The sequence below is a fragment of the Eublepharis macularius genome, chromosome 2, assembly GCF_028583425.1.
Source record: "Eublepharis macularius isolate TG4126 chromosome 2, MPM_Emac_v1.0, whole genome shotgun sequence".
Classification (NCBI taxonomy): Eukaryota; Metazoa; Chordata; class Lepidosauria; order Squamata; family Eublepharidae; genus Eublepharis; species Eublepharis macularius.
This window is the reverse complement of record NC_072791.1, coordinates 213,115,172-213,128,763: the sequence shown is the minus strand read 5'-3', so window position 1 is coordinate 213,128,763 and position 13,592 is coordinate 213,115,172. Positions and strand designations below refer to the sequence as shown.

At 46.1% G+C, this 13,592-nt stretch overlaps 1 protein-coding gene across 1 annotated transcript in view; it reads left to right on the top strand.

The window, feature by feature from the left end:
• The first annotated feature begins 1,064 nt into the window (after positions 1-1,064).
• Positions 1,065-13,592, top strand: part of ITGAV (integrin subunit alpha V) — a 93,479-nt gene continuing 80,951 nt past the window's right edge. The window contains exon 1 of the mRNA XM_054970819.1: positions 1,065-1,278. Coding sequence (XP_054826794.1) covers positions 1,121-1,278 — 158 coding nt within the window. The 5' untranslated portion in view covers positions 1,065-1,120. The remainder of the gene's footprint in view (positions 1,279-13,592) is intronic.

The following is a 13,592-nucleotide window of genomic DNA, read 5'->3' as shown; positions in this document are numbered from 1 at the left end:
CCGGGAGATCGCCAGCCACCACCTGGAGACTAAACCTAAATGGGCCCCACCAGATAACACAGTGCAAGACTACAAGAAAAATCCGGTGATGAAGAAACGCTCAGCTACAGCTCTTCTGCTGAATAATGGAATTGGAGGTCACCGTCTTGAAGTTTCTTTGCAATATTGGAGTCTTTACCTTCACCGGTTGGACGTTGACAAGTATTGACTCATCTTGTCAAACACTGACTGATGAACTCTACCAGTTGGACTTGGATGAATACTGATTGAGTCTGCTGTTACATGTAATTAATTAGTATTTGATTCATTGATTTTTGTACTATACTAGCACCTTGCACTTTAGAATATAGATAAAAATACATAAAATTAATTTCTTGGAATTTGTTTGTGGAACCCTTGAGTTCCTGAACACTGGACTTTTTTTTTTGGTAGTCTTTGACCACCTGGAGACTGGCAACCTTAGTTCCCCCCGCCTATTAGGGTTGCCAGCCTCCAGGTGGCGGCTGGAGATCTCCCGGAATTACAACTGATCTCCAGGTGAGAGAGATCAGTTTCCCTGGAGAAAATGGTTGCTTTGGAGGGTGGACACTACAGCATTATACCGTTGTGAGACCCCTCCCCTCCCCAAACCCCACGCTCTCCAGGCTCCACCCCCCAAATCTCCAGGAACGTCCAAATCTGGACCTGGCAACCCTACCGCCTATCCTGGTCAGCCTGGCTCGGATTTCTCGCCATTATTCTGGCCCGACATTTGGGCACGGGCAAGCCGGAGATCCCCGTCCAGGGCCCGTCTCATTTGACGGGGCCGCAGAGCAGGCTCTCGCAGGCAGGGCAGCCGTCGGGGCGCAGCGGAGCCGGACCAGACCGGGACGCCCGCCTCTCGCGCTGCCGAAGGGGCTGGGAGGCGAGCGGGCAGGGCCGAGGCCGCTCCAGCCCGCCCGCCCTCTCGCGGCAGCCACACAACGAGCGAGCGCCCGGCCCGGCCCTGCCCTGCCCGTCCCGGGCCGCCCCTTCCCCGCCCCGCGCCGTCCGGGGAGGCGGCAAACAAAGCCAGGCGGCAGCGCTGCGCTCCGCCCGCGCCTCTCTTCTGCCCCAGGGAGCCGCCTCCGGCCGGCCCGCCATGACTCCCGCCGGGCTCTGCTGGCTCCTCCTGGCCGGCCGCCTGCTGGCGCCGGGCAGCGCCTTCAACTTGGACGCCGCCAGCCCGGCCGTCTACGCCGGCGCCCGGGGCAGCTACTTCGGCTTCGCGGTGGACTTCTTCGCCCCCGACGCTTCCTCGTAAGTAACCCCCCGGGCAGCCCGGCTCCGAAAGTCCCGGGAAGTTCTCGCGGAGAGGAGCGCGCAGCGTTCGGCCTCCCTTCCGAGCAGAGCGAGGCTGAGGCTGTTCCCAAAGCCCGGCCTGCCCGCGATCAGAACCCCGCCGGTCCGGCAGCCGGCCGTCCCGGGCCCGGACCTGTGCGGTTTGCTCCGAAGTCAGCCCCGCTGCGTTCAAGCGGAGAGTTCCGCGGGCGGAACGGCGTCCCGGCCCCGTCAGAGGGGTTCGGGGTTTGGCTGGGGTCCAGGTTCTTGTTTCGGAGCCAGACTCCGAAGCCTGCCAGGAGCGCTTTCTCGGTGTGCCTGTCTGAAGCTGTAAGTGCAGCAGGAAAGGGGAGCAAAACAGGGAGAAGAAATGCTGCCCATACACCCCGCCCCCCCCCGGGGGCGAGTAGTAACTATTTTAATGACTGATTTTATAGTTGATGATTAATTTATTGTATTTCATGGATGTTGCCAGCTGCCCTGAGCCCGTTCGTGGGGAGGGCAGGGTATAAATCCAATCAATCAATCAGTAGATGGCATTGGGACCCTGGACTGCAGCCCCTCCCCCCTCACTTATTGTTGTGTTAGAAATAAAATCAAAAGGCTTCTTTTATGCCTGGTCAGACTTTATGTATGGGATGGAGTGGCAAGAGAGCAGAGGATTATGCAATCCTAAACAGAGTTACGCCCTTCTATGCCCATTGAAATCTGTGAGCTTAGACTGGAGTAACTCTGTTTCGGATTGCACAGTTAGTGTTGAACTTTATAGTTAAAATAAATAAAATAAAATAGTCTGCCTTTATCTTAGCGACTCAAGACAGGTATATACTTGGGCGTTGGTACCGTGAGGCATTGCTACATTTATTTTATAACAAAGTCAGGTGGCGTGCTTTTCCCCCCTACAGTAACCCGAAATGGCAAATGGTATAAAACTTCCCTCTTTACTTATAACCTGCTTATCTCCCCGGTGAGGATGCAGAGCAGCTCCCATCGGTTTCCCCTCTTCCATTTTGCCCCCACAACAATCCCAGGACGGAGGTGAGGCTGAGAGAGTGAACGGCCCAGATCGCCCAGCAGAGTGTAGATTTAAACCCAGGCCTCCCAAATTCTAGTCTGAAACTCTAACCACTGCGCCACACTGGTGTTTCCATTTGTATCCTGCCTTTCAGAGAGTCCCTGGGGTTATTATATTAGTAAATATTCATTTCCAAATGCGGTACAGAACAATCATATAATAAAATTAACAAAACCCATAAATATAAAAACAATAAACAAATCTCCTCTCCTCAGTACTGTACTCCTCAGTACATTTTATAATGTTTTCCCTCATGGTTCAACGTATCTTACAAGAAAGAGCTTCACTGGCTTCTAGTTTCTTTCCTGGGCACAGTTGAAGTGCTGGCTTTATCCCCTGGCGTAGAGTGGTAAGCGGCAGTACTGCAGTCCAAGCTCTGCTCACAACCTTTCAATTCTGGCAGAAGCCGAGTTCAGGTAGCCGGCTCAAGGTTGACTCAGCCTTCCAGGGTTGGTAAAATGAGTACCCAGTTTCCTGGGGGTAAAGCGTAGATGACTGGGGAAGGCAATGGCAAACCACCCCGTAAAAAGTCTGCCAAGAAAACGTCGTGATGCGACGTCCCCCCATGGGTCAGTAATAACTCGGTGCTTGCACAGGGGACCTTTGCCTACTAGGATATATTAAAGGCTTCCTGTTCCTATGTGAACCTCCTAACAGAGGCCTTCTGAGAATGCCCCTGCTGTTCTTGAAACTTTATTTTAATTTTTTTATTTGACTGAATTTCCATCCTGCCTTTCTGCCCTCACTATAGGCCGTTTTCACACGTCTTACCTGCTGCTGGAACATCGCACAAGACACCCGGAAGACAGCTTCTTCTTGTGCGAAATCGCACCAGGAAGACACGATTTCGCGCAAAACTCCCGAATGACAGCATCTTCCTGGCGTGATTTTGCACAAGAAGATGCTATATTCCGGGTGTTTTGTGCAATGTTCCGGCGGCAGGTTAGACGTGTGAAAATGGCCAAGGACCACCAAGGTGGCTAACAAATTAAAGCATACATAGAAAATCACGTTATAAAACTATTCAAATCAACCACCATTAAAACAGTTAAAAGCAGAGCTTTAAGAACATACAGAGACATAAAGAAACACAATTAAAACCTTGAAAACAATGATCACATTGGGCATGGAGGAGGGATGCCTGAAGAGGCACCAAGTAAAACAAAAAGTCTTCACCTGCTGGCAAAAGGTAGCAACAGAAGGGGACAGGTGAATCTTTCTGGGGAGAATTCCAGAGTTTTGGTGCCGTGACCTAAACGGCCCTCTCCCGGGTTGCTTCCCATCTAATCTTAGAAAGCGGAAGTATCTGAGCAGGGCCTCTGAGGATAACCATACTAATCAGCAGGGCGGATAAAAATCAATGATTTTTTAAAAAATTAAAAATGAAGTTTTAAATTTAAATCGGATTTTTTTATTAAGTTTTTTGAGGAAAATCTATCTAAAGATAGTTTTCTATTTAAGATACATTATAGTCCTAAAGTTCATGAAATAAGGATTAGTTTTTAATTACGTAGCATGAGGCTTTATATTCATGCAGTGTTTAAATTTCTTGGTAAACGAATTCCCTTAATCCATTCACAATGTCATGCTCTTCCAGAGGTTTCTGTAAAATCACTGGGCAATTTTTCTATCTAGATATTATCACAGATGCTTGGTTTTACAGTTCTCAAAATTGTGAATTTGTGTCTGCAGAGATCGCATGCCTCTTCTTCACAGCAAAAAGGTTATAAAATAAACCTACCCAGTTGAGAAAAAGACTTTAATCCCATTGTTCCTTTGCAAATCCAACCCCTTACCTCTTAAGTGCTAAGTTTCAAAAAATTCAATGGATAGAAGATTGTTGGGAGTAGACTAGATCTGCACAAGAAGCTAACTGTGAGGAGTCTTTGTGTAGAAAACCGTGATTTAAATCTAGTCTTACTGACTAGTGATTTAAATCGATTTGATTTAAATCAAATCCACCCTGCTGGTCAGGTAGGTTTGTAAGGGAGTAGGCAGTCCTTCAGGTATGCTACTCCCAAGCCATATAGAGCTTTAAATATCAGCAGCAGCACCTTGAATTGTGTCTAGAAATGGATTGGGAGCCAGTGTAGATAGGCCTAGACTGGAGTGATATGATATCTACGACCCACTCCAATCAATGAGTGATTCCGCACACGTTGGATAATGCACTTCCAATCCTCTTTATAGATCATTTGGAATGGATTTTTTTGTGCGCGGAACAAAAAATCCACCTCAAACGATTGATAAAGTGCATTGAAAGTGCATTATCCAACGTGTGCGGAATCAGCCAATATTCCATTCTGCACCAACTGAAGTTTATGAACACTTTTCAAGGGCAGTCCCACGTAGAGTGCATTGCAGTAATCTAATTTAGATGTAACCAAGGCATGCACCACAGTGGCCAGATGTTTCCTGCCCGGGAAAGGCCGCTAATCTCTAACCAATCAAAGCTAGTAAAAGGCACTCCAGGCCAGAGCTGCCACCTGCTTATCCAGAAGGAGACCGGGGTCCAAAAATACCCCCAAACTATCCAACTCCTTCCAGAAGCAGTGACACCTTAAATCCGGAGTTGGACTTTCTGCTCACCAGTGAGATGACACTTCAGTTTTTTAGCCAGCATCCGCTCCAAAACTGCCTCCAGGCACTAGTTCAAGTTTCTACAGCCTCCGTGATAGATCAGGTAGAACTGCGAGATAAAGGCGATGTTATTATTTTATGTTGTGCAAGCTGCCTGGGGAGATATTTTTTTTAATTGGAAAGATGGAAACGAATAAAATAAGATCCAAGAGTCCCTTGAACCACAAGTACATCCTTAAACGGAACCCTAAGCTGCAAATTTCCGAAACAGCTGATCCTTTATGGGAAGTGGTGCTAGCTGTGTCAGAGAATATTTCCCCCTCATGAGCCAATGTCTGTGTGTGATTCAGGTATTAACAGCTCTTACTCAAAGCACTTTTGGCTGACTTATCTACACTTTGCTATGGAGAAAATTATTGGGATTGCAGGATCTTTGAGTCACCAGGGGCGGGGGGCGGGGAAGAGTGTTGGTGGCCTCAGCCTGATTTCATGAGAAACTTTGAAGCATGTTCCACTGATTTCCTTGTAATAAAGTGTTTATGCTCAAGGGTGTGGCTCTGGTGGTACGTTTTAGATGAAACGTTTGTTTGAGGCTTGATACAATGGCCGAGTAGGTTGATATTCTTCGACGGGAGAATCCAGGTGATGTAACAATTAGAGTAGTGGGCAAACTCCCCGCTTGATATTCATTCATTCATTCATTCATTCATTCATTCATCCATGTATGTATGTATGTATGTATGTATGTATGTATGTATGTATGTATGTATGTATGTATGTATGTAATTTATAGTTCGCCTTTCTCACTGAGACTCAAGGCGGATTACATAGTATGAGATCAGTACAATCAGTAGCAAGGACAAGGGCAGGCATTTCCATACAGTGTCAAGGACATTTCCATAAACAACATCATAAGGTAAATAAATACAAGTTTACAAAGACATAGCATTAGCAAGGATCCAATACAGAGTTGAAGAAATGCTGGAACAGAACATAAGCAGTTCTAAGGCTGACATTAGCCAACATGAAGCACAAGCAGTATATACGAGTATATATTCAAAGCAACAGATAATACGTAAAGCAACATAATGGTGGAGCCCATGGTTCCCAACTCATTGGCGAAACATCCAAGACCCCCTCCCTACAATACCGCCCTCCTATTAGCAAAACATCCAAGACCCCCTCCCTACAATACTTCCCTCCTATCTGAGTTAAAAAGGCCTTTTTGAATAATTCAGTTTTGCATTGTTTGCGGAAAGCCAAGAGTGTGGGAGCTTTCCTGACCTCCTCAGGCAGGCCGTTCCATAGGGTAGGAGCCACCACAGTGAAGACCCATGTATAGGCTGCAGTAGATTTTGCATGTGTGCAGACTGGCACCTGCAAAAGACCCTGTTCGGATGAGCAAAGCTGCCGTGGATGAAATTGGGTGATGCGGGGCCAGTCATTGTTTCTCTCTACCGAGTCTGCCTCATAGGTTGGTTTTGTGAATGAAATGGAAGAGGGGAGAAACATTTCGGCTAATTACAGCTTGTATATTAGATGTACGAGGGTATGGTTTGCAGATACAGGATGCCGCCACCTTGTTGCCATGAAATGTGTTTGGATCTGATCATTGCCTTGAATTGGAGTCTTATTGAATATATGTCACCTTGCAGTGCAAGGAAAAAATGCTGGCATACAGATGTCGATAAATAAATAAATATAGTAGGGTTGTCGAAGGCTTTCACTGCCAGTGAACAACGGTTGTTGTGGATTTTCCGGGCTGTATAGCCATGGTCTTGGCATTGTAGTTCCTGACGTTTCGCCAGCAGCTGTGACTGGCATCTTCAGAGGTGTAGCACCCAAAGACAGAGATCTCTCAGTGTCACAGTGTGGAGAAGATCTTGGCAGGTAATTTATATCTACTCAGGAAGATGGGTTATATCTACTCAGGAAGGTGGGTTTAGCATTCCACACCCTGGGAAACTCTTACAGGATGACTCAGCCCAAACCCACCTTCCTGAGTGGATATACATTACCTGCCAACATCTTCTCCACACTGTGACACTGAGAGATCTCTGTCTTTTGGTGCTACACCTCTGAAGATGCCAGTCACAGCTGCTGGCGAAATGTCAAGTACTACAATGCCAAGACCACGGCTATACAGCCCGGAAAATCCACAACAACCATAGTAGGGTTGCTACCCAAGTTTTTTCCAGATCAGCTTGGGATAAATGAAGGCTGAATCAAATGTTTATTCCCTAAAGCCCCTTTTAATATAAAAAAAAACCCTACAACTGTTAGAACTGAACATCCCAAGGGTTAAGAAAAAGTATAAGAAATTAAAGACAACTTGATGTGTTTTTGAGGGCGCTGCTGTGGTGGATAGCCTTGACTCTGGTCACAAACAAGGTCTTCCGTCTGTCCTTGCTGTAGAATAATCAGAGGTATGTTGCCCTGTAAACGGTGGCTTCAAGTCTAGCTATTGTTGCTAGAAGCTCTTAACTTTATTTGCTGCCCTGAAAGCTAATTCACCTTTGCTTAGCATCTACAGCTCTAAAAGGCATATCTGCTCTTCTTTTTCTGTGGTTCTGTGATGTGACATTGCTACAAACAGCAACACTGGCCGTTTCCACACTACTTACCTTAATTTGGAACGTCGCGGAAAATAACGTCTTCTCGATCGAGTTTTGTGCTTTTTTCCGCGACGTTCAGCAGCGTTCTGGATGAAGGTAAGTAGTGTGGAAACGGCCACTCTTAGGACTGTCACCTGATTGAAGAAATTGTAGCTGACAAATCATACGGGTGTCGCCAAAGAATCAAACTTGCATGGACGCCTCCCAGATGAGAATAAAAGCATGCTTTTAAAACCTCTTTTTCATGCCCAGTATCACTTTGGAAGCCCTCTTCTGTTAGTTGTTGGGCGTTCTTCACCACTGGATGTATGCCGGATTTGGTTTCGTTTTCCCGGCCATGTCAGACGCTCCTCTCCGCAGGTCTGGGAGGAAATGTCCGAGCAGCCTGACCGGGTGGTTGACCTGCGAGGGTTAACCCCCAGGACTCCCAGTGAGGGGGCCAGGGTCCGGAGCGCTGCGGGAAGAACCCCCTGAAAGCAATGCAGGGGGTAAATAGCTCACTTGCTCCTACGGAGGCCGGCAGACTTGCGCAGCACATCGCGTGCCGCCGGGCCATGGAGAACGGCAATAAGCAGATTTAAGGTGAAAACCTGTAAGTAAGTGAATCCCTTCTGTCATTCCAAGCGTATGCGAAGGATTGGTGGGAGTTGAAGCTAAGAAGGCTCGGATTTCTTCCCCTTCACGGAGTTTCGGAACTTAGCTGGCGCCACCCCCCCCCCCCCTAAGATGGCGATGAAAAAGCAGAGCCCTGCGATGAGTAAATCGGTGATGGCGATGTTACAGGGGAAGGGAGAAACCCTGGAAGAGATGGTCAGACGAGCGGTCTTTGAAGCTATGCAGCCCTTTGCAGCAAAGTTAAATGAAATGGGGCAAAAGGTTGATTCAGTGGAAAGCGAAGTGAAAACCATTAAAGAAACAGCGTCTGGAGCAGAGCAGTCTGCACGCGAAAACGTTCTACTCATGAAAGCAACAAGGAAAGAAGTAAAACTCTTGGAGAATCAAATAATAGGATTACAAGTGGACCGTGCCCAAACGGTACTGCGTCTTCAGAATGTAAAAGAGGAGCAAAGTGAAAATTTAAAGGATTTGGTGTCGGAACTTTTGGCATCATTCGCAAAGGCAACTAAAGAAGAGTTAAAAAGCGATATTCTGGAAGTCCGTCGGACATCTTCAAAATATGCAGTGGAACATCAGCTGCCTTGCGAGATTATTATTGACTTTTCATCTAAGAAGACTTGGGACACCATCTTATATAATTCATATAATGTGGACTTGGATTATCTGGGCAATAAGGTTAAGATATTGAAGGATGTTCCATTTTTGGCTCGTAAAAGAAGATTTAAATATAAAAGACTTGCGGCTTTCCTGAGGAAATGTGAAGTAAAATATAAATGGTTGTTTCCAGAAGGCATCTGGTTCAGATACAAGGATCAAACCTACAAGATAACAACGGAAGTACAGCTGAGGGACTTTTTGTTTAACCATCAGGAGTTTCAGCAAGAAGAAAGTCCAAAGTCTGAAGGGGAGAGTGGGGGGGAGGAGGGAACGAGTGCAGCTATTGTAGCTGCGCAGAGAGAACTGAGACCGAGACGCGGGGGGGGGGGGGGGGAGAAGACCTGATCCTGAATGTAGTCTGTATTTTATAAGATCTACCTATCTGATAGCATATTAGAAAGTTAACTTTAAAGAAAAATTGCAGTATGAAGGGAATACAAGACATGTAGATGTAGTGTGTGTTTTCTGTTTATATGTTGCTCTAGCCTTTTTCCCCAGTCCCCCTTTTTTCCTTTATACTTTTGTAGTTTTTTGTAGTTTTCTATGTTAGAAATTAAAATAAAAATATATTTAAAAAAAACACCACTGGATGTATGCCGCATTCATTTGAAATAGCCGACTTTTAAAAGTCAAGAAAGCGGTTAGTCTTTACGGAAGTGATTGTTCTTTTGATTCAATGTAAACAGAAAAAAATGTTATTGTCCTAAAATCTGTTTTTATTAGCTCCAAATACATCACTGTGTGAAATGGCAAGTGTATAGTGGCAGTCTGTCTTGGGGTGCAAATTTAACTGTGGCTAAATCAAAATGTGTATGAACCCTGCTAGTTGCTGGGCACACTTCATACGCACACTTCATAGAACCATTCCTTTCTTGGACAGACTGTGATGAAGGAATTCTGGTTAGAAACGAAGTCTGGCTACCAATGGTGTATACACGTATGACAACCCTTTCCCTGAGTTTAATCCAGACCGAGAATGCTAATTGTTGGTGGGGAGGGGGAGAGAATGAACTCCAGATAATCTTTGTACCAGGCCAAGACTGTGCTTATGGGTCTGTCCCTCAACACAGGCACAAGGTAATACTTCCCAGTTGAGCACTGACTCTTTACTTTGTACGCTGCGAGAAAATTCCTACACGAGAAGTCACTATAGGGATTTTCATGAACTGTGTCTTTTTTCAAGTGTGTGATTTGTTATCTGCATTTGTGCTAGGAAGGCTTCTGTGTATGTTGCACATGTAGTGATGTGGGATACTAGGTGAGATCCAGGAAGCTAGGATGTAGGGTGTCTCTCCCTGTATATTCCCCGGAGGATCCTCCGATCGGGAGAAAAACAACTGTTATCGGTCCTTGGCCCCAAGGAGGCCCGCCTTGCCTCGACTAGAGCCAGGGCTTTCCCAGTCCTGGCTCCTACCTGGTGGAATGCTCTGAGACCAGGGCCCAGCAGGATTTCCTATCCTTCCGCCGGGACTGTAAGACAGAGTTGTTCCGCCAGGCTCAGGGCTGAGGTTGGGCCTCCACTGGCCAGAGGATGCGACATCTACCTCCCCTTCCTGTGAAAGTTGCCCACCACTGTTTGTTTTTCAGCTGCTGTTGCTGTATCGTTGGATATTAGTTGTATTGTTGCCACCAGGCAAAAGAGTGCTGCTATTTTTATATGATGTTTTAATGTTTTAACATGGAATGTTTTTTAATGATTTTAAGGTTGTTATCTGCCCTGATCCCGCTTGCGGGGAGGGCGGAATACAAATATGATCTAAATAAATAAATAAAAATAGAGTGCTATGTGAGATTAATGCTGATTCCTGCTTAGAAGCACCTCCCAGGAAGGAATCTCATCAAGTATATTAATGGACTACCCAGATAACAAATGACCGGTTCTTGTCAGTTTTGTTGGAATGGATTTTTTTTTCATGGCTGGGGAAAAAAAACAATAAAACCCACTTATTGTATCCATTATAAGAGTTGCAGTATTGTCTTTAGATCTTTGAAGTAGTGTTGTAGACTACATTTTAGAAATTCTTCCATCTGTCTGCCCCCCCCCCCCCCGCCAACATTCTACTTAAATCTTGGTGGAACAGGAATACATCTTCATAAATAAGTTTCTCTATCTGCAAATTATGGTCTGTTTCCAAAACTCTGCCCAACAAGTTTCTCGCTCTCTTTGGGTTTTAGGCTGCCTGTTCTCAATCAGCGATCTTGCGCACGGCAGACTGTTTTTGAAACGGAGGAGAATTTCGAAAGTAAATCCCCGGTCTTACTGGGTAGGCCTGTACAAGCTATAACTTGCTAAGCCAAACTTGGCCCGCCAGCCAGATATTATTGTGTGACAGTCTCTTGTTTTTGCAAAACCAAGCAGGGACCAAAAACAGGGGGCTTATCCCTGATGAGTTGCTGCCATGTGAAGAAAAAAGGGAGGGCGATCAAGAGAAAACCCAAAGGATAAGGACATTTTCTGTATAATGAACTGTTCGTTGTGTACTGAACCTCTTTATGGTGATCATTTGGTTTCCTCAGGTTGCTATATGGGCAGGGCAGGCAGGACTGGCAATTGTGTGTTGAGTCTTTCCCCACTGCTGGCCAGAAAAAGTCCTGTGCCAATCTTTCTTTGATGTTGTTTGCCCCAAAATGTCTCCCAGTACTGCATTGTGTGCTAGACTCAGGAGTTGCTGCCTGTGTGTTTTTAGTACTAGCGGCAGGCAGCTCGATGCCCTCCCGCATTGCTTCCCAGGAATAAATTCTATACTGCTGTACAGGCAGGGCTGGTTCACTGCCCAGGTTACTGAAGCAGCTGTTTCGGGTGCCAGTCAATGAATGGTGTGTGAGAGCACGGCTTGTGCCAGTTGTCACATCCCAGAAACTCTGCCCTGGAAGCTGAGTGCCCGGTGCATCCGAGCTGCCACTGCCAGGGAATGTTTCCTTTTGGCCCTGTGATGGCAGCACGAGAGGAAACCCGTGCTTTCCATACTTGCCCATGTCGTCACCACCTCGTTCCAATGCGGGGAGGCTGCTGGGGTCGCAGAAGGCCTTGAAGCAGCCCTGGGGACCTGGCTGATGGATTGCCCTTTACAGCAAAGGCGTCTCTGTGGATCCTGAAATATGTATTTAAAACATCTTTTAACATGTAGCTGGAGCTCTCACCTTCTGAAGGAAAACGCTCTCAAGGCAGGGAAACGTAGGAATGGCTAGAGAGAGACTTATCTGTACGGAGGCCTGTCCAGAGCTGTGCTAGAAGTACCCACAAAATGGATTTGACACTGCCAGATTTGAAATTTTGTACTGTGCGGTGGTTGTTCAGTGCAATGTACTGTGCGGTGGTTGTTCAGTGCAATGTAACGGCAGCGCCACATAAATGCGCATGAGCTGTCTTGCAGCCGAGTCTTTGCCCAGCCTATCCTCGTTTACAATGCCTTTTGTTAAAAGTCTTAAGGTGTCGCTTTATTTGAAGACGGAAGTCTTTGTCTCAAGCCCGTACCGCTTGTGACCTGCCAAGTTGGATGCAGACTGCAGGTCATGTACAGTAGCCTGCCAGTGTATCCTGCCTGCAGGAGTTATTCAGTGCCTGGCAGAACTTCACAGAACTAGGCTGGTGGGTTACAAATTGTGCGGGCTTGCTTAAGCTTTGATAATCACAGCTCCCTCTTTGCTGTCCACCAGATACTGTGCCCTGTCCTTACCTGCTGTCAAGATAATTGCTCCTTTTCAGGGTCTTGTGAAATGCATAGATTATTCCGTTGGCACTTCCATTTCCCACCAGTCCTTTTGGCTTGCTTGTCAAGTTTTCAACTGTGGTCCATTTTCCTTTTAAGTTATGTTGTTTTTCCGATGAATTATGCTGTAGGCCAAGTCAGATCGATGCTCTTGGAGCTGTTGACTTCTCTCTTTATTTTTAGTCCATGACTCATTTCGGATGTAGTTTCTCTTGATGCTCCCGAATTGGATTCTGAAGCCAGGGAACAAAGCACGAAACGATAAACCAGACAATTTGGATTAATTGCTGGATTTGGAGGAGGGGTGGGCAGGTGATTTTTTTTGGTAGATTAATTGCATAATCTTTGATTGAAAACCCAGATAAGACGGGGTATAAAATAAGTAAAACAGTTCACACTTTTATCTTCTTGTGAAACTCCTATTTATTTTAACGGTGCTTGTGCCACTGAATTCCCTGGCAGAGTGTGCCTTTGCTATCAGTTCTGTCTCTCTCTCATTCTACAGCCCATAAGCATCAAAGAACCAATGCCTGAGGCTTCCCATCTCATATTCCCCCCTAATAGGACAGTTCGTGACAGCAACACATAAAATGCTAGCAATCGTTAGCCAAACATACCTCTTTCTACTGTTGTCTCAAAACAAGGTCCCTTTTTGTGAAATATTTGAGTATGCCATGAATAGACCTGTTGAAGGTTTTTTGACAGTCTAACATCTGGTTTGTACCGAAAACGATGGCAATAAAAATAATAATTCTGAGAACTTGTGTAGCACTTCCAGTGTGCAAAATACTTCATACACACTGAGAGCAAGCCTAAGCTGGTCTTCACAGAAGTCAGTTCCATTTTACTCAGTGGGGCTTACTGCCAGGAAAGTGAATTTAAGATTGCAGCCATTATCTTGTTCCGACAACAGCCCTATCAGGCAGACCATTCCCTCTATATGGCGTATGGAGGGGTGCTGCGTGGCTTACCCAAGGCTGGTTTATGGGTTTGTGGCAGAGGTGAAATGTGATTGGAGCACCTTGCTGATCACACGTC